Source organism: Anabrus simplex, chromosome 1 (genome assembly GCF_040414725.1).
Source record: "Anabrus simplex isolate iqAnaSimp1 chromosome 1, ASM4041472v1, whole genome shotgun sequence".
Taxonomy (NCBI): Eukaryota; Metazoa; Arthropoda; class Insecta; order Orthoptera; family Tettigoniidae; genus Anabrus; species Anabrus simplex.
In genome coordinates, this window is record NC_090265.1 from 1465308751 (window position 1) to 1465321187 (window position 12437).

Here is a 12437-nt window from a genome sequence, read left to right on the forward strand (position 1 = left end):
TCTCGTAACCGGTCACCAGAGTGTACCGAGTGACAGAGCTGTCCGTATTATATGCAATAAACGAGTTACATGAAATAATAGCACAGTCCAACAGGAAATGGTGTGTCGCGAGCACGGCTGCTAATGTCTCGGCAACGTTGATGCGGGTCCGTACCTGGAATGCCTGGGCCCAGACCTGCTTGAACTCTGGGCACACGGCGGCGATGGACCAGGGCGTCGCATCAGCATGCAGGATGACCTCGTGTGTGCCCGGTAGCATAGGGCGTGGCATTGCTACGAAGTCCGGGGTGAGCAGGCGTCGGACCCAGAAGAACTCACCTGTGAGAATATGATTGTGCAGGTAGGCTGGCCATCCCATGACCCAACCTAGCCATGAGAGGTACCCGACCGCCTGTTGAAGGGGATACGGGGTCGGAGCAGTCAGCGCCTGCACGAGAGAGAGGGCACGCTGCTGTGTTGCGTAACGCATTGTGATCTCTTGGTCTTGGATGTCGATGGTGACGCCGAGGTACGTCAAGATGGCAGTCGGGTGCAGGACCGACTTGGAGTAATTCAAAGTGATGCCAAGGATCCTATTGAGAAAGGTTTCGATCTGTACCATAAGCTGAGAGGTATGATCAGGGATGTGGATGAGCCAGTCGTCCATCTAAGAGATCACCTGAACGCCGAACTCCTGGGACAGAAGTTCCTGCACAGCGGTGGCTCAGTGTTGGATGACGGATGGGGCCAGACTGTGCCCCATAGGCAGGCCCGTCCAACGATACCGGCGCCCCCGTTAGAGAATACCGTAGGGTTGCCGGGTAAGTTGGGAGATAGGGTTTGATAAAAACCGGAACGCAAATCAAGTTTGCATGCCAGATGGTGGGCTGGAATTGAAGCTAAAGCCTGCGCTGGACCAAGGAGAGAGAAATATGGGTGATGAATGAACGGTATCTAAGCACTCAGGTCATAAATGACTCGAGCGGCCCTTGACTCCTTGGGGACTAGGAACAGGGGAAATGCCGACGAACATTCACCCCTCTCGATGATGTCGTGCTGCAGGATGTCCTCGATGACCTGATCCATTAGGTCGGAAGGCCGCGTCGGTCGAATCAGCGTTTGGACGTCCCGAGGCTTCGGTAGATGCACCCCTTTGGACAGGATGCGCGTCGCGTAGCGGCCCAGGGCGGTGTCCTGTTACGGAACCGGATGAGATAAGTTGATTGTCACGGAGATGTAGCGGCTGGGCTACGGGTGCCGTTGGATGTCCGCGGGGGCGATGTGAAAGGTGGTCCGGTGACTGTTCAGAAGGAGGCCGCGACCGAAGGCACGGGCCGCTGAAGTCAGCCTAGTCATCATAGTCGTCATATGGCTGGCTGGCCGGTGTGCCGGCTCTTCCTGGGCTGGCCAGGCGGGAGTTGTCGCTGCCTTCCTCATCAGTGAGGATATCCCATGGGGCAGACCTCTGTCTGAGTCCCTCGACAGGATAAAGGGGCCGGAGTGACGGGGCGGCCCGTATCTCCTCCTCTTGGTCTAGATCGATGCTGGTCCAGTAATCTCTCAAAGTCTCCTCCAACGTCGGCTGGGGTACATAGGCGACAAACTCCCTGGTCGCAGGCGAGGGGGACCGCTATATACGACGTAGCCCTGGTTCCCCCTCTGACCAGGGAACCTTACGCGCCCGACGATGTGGTCGTGACATGGTGAGTCAAGGCGGCACAAGAAGGTGACGGTCCATCGCTCACGCCAACAGCCGACTCTACATTCTTACGCGTGTTACACTTACACACTACATTCTCACGCACAACAAAAGTATCGATTTCTTCGTCATATAAAGTGTTCTTGGATTCATTTTATACATTCGCGTGCAGTATACATTGCTTCACAACCTTAACCTAGACTATTGACCAGTGCTGCAATCTCTTGTCCTTCTCAGCCCACAAGAGAATTTTATGGGATCCACGCCTAAGCATCACAATGGAAAATATGGAGAAGTACACAGTAAACCACTGCGCATCAATATTAAAAAGTTACCGTGCTATTTGTGTTACGCTATAATAGTTTAAAGACAGATTCTATTCTATATTAACTTTATTTAGTAACATTTACTTGTTTCATTTTCAGGGCAGGTGGACAGCAGGAAATTAGCTACCGTACAACAATATATTGTGAAATATACTCACGGATTTACAGCGCAAAACATTTTTAAACATTTGAAGTATTTTAAGTATGCCTTAAATTTCATAATTTAGTACTGTCAAAATTAGAAAAGAGCAGACTGCATAAATTACCTAAAGCAACAACGATGACTTCGTCATAAAATATGAAGGTATTTAAAACAATGTTATTGTCCCATATCATAGCTATATGTCATAATAAAATGAATATACGATCATTTTCATAAATTCAGTGCAGTAATACTATTATATGTTTCACGAATATTGTTTTAAATGGTTCAAGGTGTGGATTACTGTAGTCACGTACTAGTTCATGAACCATGGGCAAGGGCTGAGTGGCCTAGTAAGTGGTCCTGAGAGTCGGGATACCAATTGCTACGGAATGGGTGTGAGTCATGACCTTCCTTGCGCTCAGGCTGCTAGGGCTATATACCGTCTACCGGTGGTCCCTAACCCGTTAGAGGAGAGATCCTCACTTGGACTGTGTGTAAGTAGGATAGCATCCTGCTTCATAAATTTACCGAGCTCAAAACATTTTAAGCAAGCCTCTCGCATATGGGAGTAACGGAGTCCCACTGCCATTTGACAGGCGAGGGACTCCTTGGAAACAAATTGGCGAACGAAATGAATTAAATGGGGTGCTTTCAATATTAATGGGGCTTACGGAAGAAAGAAAGTAGAGCTGGCTGAGTCAGCTAAGAGGATGCATCTGGATGTGCTAGGAGTAAGTAATATTCAGGTAAGGGGAGGTAACGAGGAAGAGATAGGTGATGATAACGTGTACTTGACAGGTGTTAAAAAGGGAAGGACAGAGTCTGGGGTAGGGCTGTTTATCAGGAATACCATTGCACGAAACATAGTTTCCGTTAGGCACGTAAACAAGTGAATGCTGTGGGTAGATTTGGCTGTTGGAGGAATTAGGACGAGAATTGTCTCAGTGTATTCACCATGTGAGGGTACAGATGAGTATGAATTTGACAAGTTCTATGAAGTATTGAGTGGCATCGTAGTCAGGGTCAACAGCTAGGACAGGATGGTGATAATGGGCGATTTCAATGCGAGAGTTGGAAATAGAACTGACGGATACGAAATGATGATTGGTAAATATGGGGAAGATATGGAAGCTAATAGGAATGGGAAGCGTCTGCTGGACTTCTGCACTAGCATGGGTTTAGCAGTTACGAACACATTCTTCAAGCGTAAAGCGAGTCCGACTCGTTGGCTGAACGGTCAGCGTACTGGCCCTCGGTTCAAAGGGTCCCGGGTTCGATTCCCCGTCGGGTCGGGGATTTTAACCGTAATTGGTTAATTCCAACGGCACGGGGACTGTTGGTATGTTTTGTCTTCATCGTCATTTCATCGTCATCATCATCATCATCATCACCACGACGCGCAGGTCACCTACGGGAGTCCAATAGAAAGACCTGCACCTGGCGAGCCGAACCCGTCCTGGGATATCCCGGCACTAAAAGCCATACGACATTTCATTTCAGCGTAAGGCTATTCACCGCTATACATGGAAGGGTAAGGGTACCAGATCCATAATAGACTATATCATAACCGACTCCGAATTCAGGAAATCTGTTAGGAATGTACGGGTTTTTCGGGGATTTTTGATGAAACAGACCACTATCTGATCTGTAGTGAACTAAGTATATCTAGGCCTAGGATAGACAAAGTTGAATCTGTCTGCAAACGAATAAGGGTAGAAAATCTCGAGGACTAGGAAATTAGACAGACGTACGTGGATATAATTAGTGAGAATTTCCAAACAGTCGACAGTAAGTAGGTTCAAGGTACAGAAAGAGAATGGGTGGCATACAGAGATGCTGTAGTCGGAACAGCAAGGGAATGCCTAGGAACAACAACAGTGTTTAAAAATGGGGAAAAGCGAACCTCCTAGTGGAATGATGAAGTGACAGAAGCTTGTAAACGTAAAAAGAAGGGTTATCAGAAATGGCGCCAGAGAAGGGCTGATGCAGACAGAGAATTGTACATAGATGAAATAAACAGAGAGAAACAAATGTGTTGAATCAAAAAAGAAGTCGTGGGAAGATTTTGGTAATGACCTGGAAAGGTTAGGTTAAGCATCAGGGAAAACTTTCTGGACAGTAATAAGAAATCTTAGGAAAATAGGGGAAAAAAGTAAATGAACAGTGTTTTGGGTAAGTCAGGTGAATTCATAACAGATCCCATGGAATCTCTGGACAGATGGAGAGAAAACTGAAATCGTCATGGTGATGTCGCGAACAACGGAGCTCATGGGGATGAGCGAAAAGATTTTGGTGAAATTACGCTTGAGGAAGTGGAAAGGATGGTAAATAAACTCCATTGTCATAAAGCAGCAAGAATAGATTAAATAAGACCTGAAATGGTGAACTGTAATGGGAAGGCAGTGATGAAATGACTTCATAGAGTGGTAAGATTAGCCTGGAATGTTGGCAAGGTACCTACGATTGGACAAAAGCAGTAATTGCACCTATCTATAAGCAAGGGGACAGGAAGGATTTCGACAACTATCGAGGAATATCATTGATTACTTTACCAGGCAAAGTATTCACTGGCATCTCGGAAGGGAGGGTTCGATCAGTGGTTGAGAGAAAGTTGGATAAAAACCAGTGTGGTTTCAGACCACAGAGGGGCTGTGAGGATCAGATTATTTATCAGTATGCGCCAGGTAACTGAAAAATGCTACGAGAGGAATAGACAATTGTGTTTATGTTTCGTATATGTAGAGAAAGCATATGACAGGATGCCTAGGGAAAAGATGTTCACCATACTGAGAGACGTTGGGATAAAAGGTAGATTATTTAAATCAATCAAAGTCATTTACGTTGGCAATTTGGCTGCAGTGAGAATTGATGGTAGAATGAGTTCTTGATTCAGGGTGCTTACAGGGGTTATTCAAGGCTGTAATCTTTCACCTTTGTTGTTCGTACTTTACATGGCTCATCTGCTGAAAGGTATAAAGTGGCAGGGAGTGATTCAGTTAGGTAGAAATGTAGTAAGCAGTCTGGTCTATGCTGACGACTTGGTCTTAATGGCAGATTGTGGCGAAATACTGCAGTCTTGCAACTTGAAAATAGGTGAAATAATTTTGGTATGAAAATTAGCCTTTCGAAGACTAAATTGATGTCAGTAGGTAAGAAATTGAACAGAATTGAATGTGAGATTGGTGATGCAAAGCTGGAGCAGGTAGTTCATTTCAAGTATTTAGAGTGTGTGTTCTCCCACGATGGTAATATTATTAGATTGAATCAAGGTGCAGTAAAGCTAATGCAGTGAGCTCGTAGTTGCTATCAACAGTATTCTGTAAGAAGGAAGTCAGCTCCCGGGCGAAATTATCTTTACATCGGTCTGTTTCCAGACCAACTTTGCTTTACTGGAGCGAAAGCTGGGTGGACTAAGGATATCTTATTCATAAGTCAGAAGAAACAGACCTGGAATTTGCGAGAACGATTGCTGCATAAACAGGTGGGAAACATGGCAGGAGGGTACTCGGAATGAGGAGATAAAGGCTAATTTACGAATGAACTCGATGAATGAAGCTGTATGCATAAACCGGCTTCGGTGGTGGGGCCATGTGAGGCGAATGGAGGAGGATAGGTTACCTAGGAAAATAATGGACTCGGTTATAGAGGATTTGATAAGTATAGGGAGACAAAGACGACGTTGGTTATACTCAGTTTTTAACGATTTAAAGATGAGATGTATAGAACTAAATGAGGCGAAAGAATTAGCTGCAAGTAGAGGATTGTGGCTACATTAAGCACATTAATAGAGGCTTGCAGACTGAACGTTGAAAGGCATAACAGTCTATAATGATGTATGTATGTTACATATTTTCTTTACATATTTCACTATATTTGCTACATTATGTACATATTTCGCACTTTGATGTTACATGGTCGTAGCCATTACAAACTGAGCCTAACCGTCGTCACCTTGGTTTCCCTCTACTTCTCTTACCCTCCAAGGCCCTGTTCATTATTCTCTTAGGCAACCTAACTTCTTCCACTCGCCTCACACGTCCCTATTTTCGAAGCCGGTTGTAATATACAACTACATTTATCGACTTTATTAGTAACTTAGCCTTTACTTTCTCACTTCGGAAGTAGGCCTACCATTCTGCCATTGTTCCCACCTATCGTGGTTATAAAAAATCCTACCTATATGTGCTTGGTGTCATTATTTTTCAAATATGACCTAGTTGAATGTACTATGGTTGCAATATCAGGTTGCTATTGGTTTCTATTTAATGAAAGTCAAATAATTTTATTTCATCTCACCCGGAAGTTTCAGTAGCTTCGGAGATTTATGGCACTGTCAGAAATTAGAGGTCAGTTAAAAACATAATTTACTGAAGAATATTTCTGGTGTATGAAACATCTACGCAGGCCGACGTACTTTCACGACAGACTATCAATAGGACGACGATTGCCTTCGTCATTAATTGTAGACTATCAGTATTACACAGATAATTCTATTTTCTTTCGCAGTTCTCCTCTTATTTTTACACCTTACGTGTTTATGTGTATCCCCAAAACCGTACTCATTTTCTGTAATATTGTAGTCTTTCCCCTTGACTATTTTAACTTTTGATGTACATGTAGTTACTGTTAGCTACAGTTATTCATAATTATTAAGTTTTCCTAAGATTTTTAATTAGTTATTTATCATTCCAATTATGTTACTGGTTAAGTTGAAGACGGACAGCTGTCCATAACATTGCCAGGATAAGTAAATTATCTATCTTTATCGTCTGCACACCAATACATTTGTGACGTAATGGCGTAAGATTCTCCCTTAAGATAAGAGTATATAATCACTTAGGAATATTCTGTTACTCTCAGGACTCCATGACATTTATCTGTTATATTTTATGACATCAGTTGCCCCTCCTTTCAGAGAGAACATGTATATCTCAACAGTGTTAAGTGTACTCGGCTGTATTTATAATTGGACTGCTCATTAGCTGAAAGCCTTTATTAGATATCATCATAACAACCTAAGGGAGTAGGTACACGTATCCTAATAAGCCACAGCCGCTTATCTTGTTACGGTGGGTTAAGTTCATGTATCTTAATTTGTCAGTTGCTTGCCTTATTAAGAGGAACCTCTTAATACAATTATTATAATCGTCTGTCAACATGTCAGGCCAGATATCCTTTTTGTAAAGGCATTATAACCTAATCAGATGTACTTGTAGCTCTGCACTTGAGGACATGACTTCATTTAAATAAAATTTAACTCCTTTTTGTTTGTGCACTGCAACTTCTTCTTACTTAAACGTCACCATATGTCATAAGAACTGTGACTACTGATGGTAGCCTACACGTGGCAACATAAATAACTTATCACCTCTACGACTTTATTTGTTTTCATCTTCTTTGGACACGACTTAAGGCTCAATTACGAAACCAAGTTACCTCTTTCGGAACATTATCAAAATTGAGAACGTGTCGCGGTTTGCTACGCGATCGACTTATGCCCTGCTATGCTGACATAACCATGGTATTTGGGTTGGAAGTAAGCTAGGCTACAACACGATTATTCGAACAAAATGCTCAAGTAATATATTTTGATATAAAATATAGTCATGTGTCAGATCCCTTTCTCAATATTTTGTTAAATTTCATTAAATACCATTAAATACTAGGCAGTTCATTAAATATTGTTTCGAAAGGCAGACAGACAAACAGAAACGTCATTGCATGTTTATATTGTCCGACTTCATGCGAAACGGTAAGCATGCTAGTCTTGGTTCAAGGGCTCCCGGGTTAGATTTCCAAAAGGGTTGGGTATTTTAAGTTTCAATAGTTCTCTCCTGGCTTGGCGGATGGGTGTTTGTGCTGCCTTCAACATTACAATTCATCTTAGGGAGGGCCCTATCCTCATAGACGCGTGAGTTTAGGCGTCAATAAAGAGACGTACTAAGGATATAAGGGGTGGGGTTGTTTCCCGTTACTTTCCTCCCGATTAAATATCTTACAAACCCACTGAAATGCACGCCCCAACCCACCCGATGAACGTAATCTTCGCACCATTCATAAGAGAGGCTGGCTGCGTAAAGAAGTGCATTACTAGCATGTCTCATAACTCAAGTCACTTTCATGTTGTCAAAGCCAAGGATGTGACTGAGACAGCTCAGTGAAAGTAAACAAATGTTCTAGCCCTCACCGCAGGACACAGTGGACTGGAAGCATTATTCTCGGCAGAAAAGGTACGTTATATGTTGAAATACTAATACAAATATCGCATGCTTCATATTCTATGGACAGGCATTTTGATATGAAACTATGGTGATTGCGCATGAGTTGGTACTTTTTCTCTGTATCAGATAGCAGAGAAGATCTGTTAAGTTTTTTATTTCATTTCGGTGAGTAAGTGGTGAATTAGACAGCGTACGTCATAGAATATCAAATGCACATTTTAGGCTGCGATGGTATAGTCCAAAGGCCGGCAATAATTGATCTAATTTGCGTGATGAGAAAATTATGGCTGCAATCTTAGACATTCATCCAACACTACGTCCGACTCGTTGGCTGAATAGTCAGCGTACTGGCGTTCGGTTCAGAGGGTCCGGGTTCGATTCCCGGACGGGTCTGGGATTTTAACCTTCATTGGTTAATTCCAATGGCTCGGGGGCTGGGTGTTTGTGCTGTCCCCTACATTCCTGCAACTCACACACCACACATAACACTATCCTCCCGCAGTTACCTACACATAGCAGATGCCGCCCACCCTCATCGGAGGGTCTGCTTTACAAGGGCTGCACCCGGCTAGAAATAGCCACACGAAATTATTATTATCCAACACTATTAACAACTTTCATGCCCAGCCCCATGGTTAAATTTTTAGCATGCTGGCCTTTGGTCCAATGTGTCCCGGGTATTTGTGATGTCTTCAGCATTAGAATTCATCTCAGATAGGGCCCCAACTTCACAGACACTTGCAGGTAGCCTTTAGGCCGTCTACTAGGAAACGACCGGCACCGGGCCTCTCCAGAGGCCATACGCCATTAATATTAACAAACTGTACATATGCCCAACCCCCTGTCCCGTTTCTCTACGGTTCGGGTATGAAGTGAGATGAATATTCGTAGCGAGTTTTCCTGACGTCAACCTGATCAGACCAGTTAATGAGATGAAATGAATTTCGTGATATATGATACAAGGAAGGGGGAAGGTGAAACCCGGTGCCGGCACATAGCCTACTCCTGTCGAGTAGCAACAAGGGGTCTGCTCAAGGCTTAACGTCACCATCCGACGGACCAATTACCATCAACAGCGTCATATGCACTCACTCCATACGAGCACCTCGGAGAGGTTTGGAATTTAATCCAGGGTTTTGGCACGCAATCTGGTGATTAGAAATTGTACACCACCACCTCCTCTAACCTGCCGACCAACATTTCGGTGGTGAACATTTTTTCAACCAACGAGACTCGAACCCTCTAACCACGGTGTCAGACCGTTTAGATTTCTGCGCCTTAACGATCATGGCCACCAGGCGGGCTGATTATTATGAACAATTAATATTATCAAATATTAGCCTCCGTGGCTCAGGCGGCAGCGCGCCAGCCTCTCACCGCTGGGTTCCGTGGTTCAAATCCCGGTCACTGAATGTGAGATTTGTGCTGGACAAAGCGGAGGCGGGACAGGTTTTTCTCCGGGTACTCTGGTTTTCCCTGCCATCTTTCATTCCAGCAACACTCTCCAATATCATTTCATTTGATTTGTCATTCATTAATCATTGCCCCAGAGAAGTGGGACAGGCTTCGGCAGCCGGCATAATTCCTATCCTCGCCGCTAGATGGGGGCTTCATTCATTCCATTCCTGACCCGGTCGAATGACTGGAAACAGGCTGTGGATTTACATTATCAGATATTACCAACTTGAATATCAACGTTGTTGTTATTAATTACCATTATACCGGGCGAGTTGGCCGTGCGCGTAGAGGCGCGCGGCTGTGAGCTTGCATCCGGGAGATAGTAGGTTCGAATCCCACTATCGGCAGCCCTGAAAATGGTTTTCCGTGGTTTCCCATTTTCACACCAGGCAAATGCTGGGGCTGTACCTTAATTAAGGCCACGGCCGCTTCCTTCCAACTCCTAGGCCTTTCCTATCCCATCGTCGCCATAAGACCTATCTGTGTCGGTGCGACGTAAAGCCTCTAGCAAAAAAAAAAAAATTACCATTATATCCGTAAATACATCCAAGTTCATGTCATATTAAATATTTAAACGAAGAACAGCTCTCTGATGGTGCTCATAAAAATAATGGAAGTCAGTGAAACATGACTGAGGTCCTGTTGAGTAATGTTACTAGATCTGAGCATTTTCCATTCCCAGAGATAGCGCAACGGCATGTATGCGAGGCGATGGGGCTTCAGACAGCGTGAGCTCGTGTTTACAAACCGCTAACCTCATGGAACAAAGGAGTCTATTTCGCTTTGATGAGCTCAAGGAAGGCAAGACTGGCGTGTTATCGTGGCCTGTCCATTAAAATCGCTGTTAATGCTTATCTCCTTCGCATACTTTAAAGAATTCGAGAAAGACTGATAAGCAAGTTGTTAACGGAAAGTTCCCCTCGTCTCATTAACCAAATTGCTTCCCTGGACATATATCACCACGTTGCAGGCTAAATACATTTCCAGAATAATCCCTATTAGTGTTAATAACACAGTCACTAAATGTGTGTGATGTTTCTTTGTAAATTCCGTAGATCAAAATAAGTGGAAATAAAATGTTACAGCAATAACTTTATATCAGGAGTTTGGAACATATTTAATTAAAGTAAAATTAATCGTTCAGCTGAGTAACTCCATGCATATGAATTTGGGAACTATCAGGCTAACTTCAACTGTGTTTCTCACAGTACTTAATAATGAGCTGTTGAGAGAGTGCCTAAAAATCCTAAATACTCAACAATTGTTCAGTCGTTTTTTTTAATGTTAAAAATGAAGCCATGTTTTCCAGTGTTGACTTAGTTAAATGTAACAAAGGCTTTTCAGTCTGTCAAACACACAGCAAATACAATGTAAATTAAAACACTATAAACATATCTGTAAAGCACACATTATCTAGACTGCCGATGTTAAGTCCGTTGTCACCAAACACTATTTCAGGACTGCTGTGTGTTTGACAGACTGAAAAGCCTTTGTTACATTTTACAATTGTTCAGTCGCACGCAATATATTGCTGTTCACAGGATCACTTGCAAATTAGTCGTACTTGTGGGGATGAAATAGATGACATTATGAAAAATAAAGGTGAGGGCTAAGTTATTGTAAGTTACTCATTATTCAATCAACATTCCAAGGATTTCCTTTAAAACACTCACCTGTTCCAATCAGAGAATAATCATGAAATTACATTTTTCTCCAAAACTGAAGTGTTTCGAAACACATTTCAATATATTATGACCACTGTCTTGAACAGGAAATATTTAGGTTCACTTGCCTTTTAACCAACTTAAGATTGTAAGTTATCGTTATTATTCCATTCACTTTTTTTTTTTTACTCCATAGCATTTGCGATAACCTTAGTATAACGCACGAAGCGAGTTTCACGTCTCATATCCACTCCGTAATGAAGAAAATGATTAATAAAGTGGTATATGACGTCATTACTGTAATTAAATTGGTATTATTCTCTGTTAAGGAACTTGTTTGCGTAATATTTCACAACACTTTCTCTATTGGACATTATGAGGAAGAAATTTATGAAGACAGAAGACATATTAGGAGTCGTCAACAGCTTCTTCTTCTTCTTCTTCTTCTTCTTCTTCTTCTTCTTCTTCTTCTCCTTCACCGTTTCCCAATTTCATGGAATAGACGCTTTGTGTGGATTTAGCCCAGTTTTACGGCCAGGTGCCCTTCCTGATGCCAACTCAAAGTCGAGGGATGTATTTATTATTACGTGCTTTTGCGGAGGTTCGTAGTGTTGTGTGCTGCTGTATGTAAATGAATATATGTATTAAGGCGAACACAAATACCCGGTCCCCGAGCTGGAGGAGTTAAGCCTACGACGTTCAAATCCATGACCCTGCCGGCAATTACACCTGGGGCCCTCTGAACGGGAGGCCAGTACTTGACTATTCAGCGCAGGAGTAGAACAGTAATTGTCATCAGCTAAATTTATTTTAACTACCCCTTTTTGAATAAGTTATTCCTTCGAATGCCTAACAAGAATACGATTGAATTAGTAACAAGTCCATTCTATTTCATTCTGAAAAGAGTTTTCTGTTCTGATTTTCACTCAACGTACAACAAAAAAT

General features: G+C 43.0%; 1 protein-coding gene across 1 annotated transcript in view; it reads left to right on the forward strand.

Annotated features, from left to right (window-relative positions):
• The first annotated feature begins 613 nt into the window (after positions 1–613).
• LOC136860967 (uncharacterized) overlaps positions 614–12437 on the forward strand; it is a 701781-nt gene continuing 689957 nt past the window's right edge. Inside the window, exon 1 of the mRNA XM_068226024.1 lies at positions 614–800. Coding sequence (XP_068082125.1) covers positions 614–800 — 187 coding nt within the window. The remainder of the gene's footprint in view (positions 801–12437) is intronic.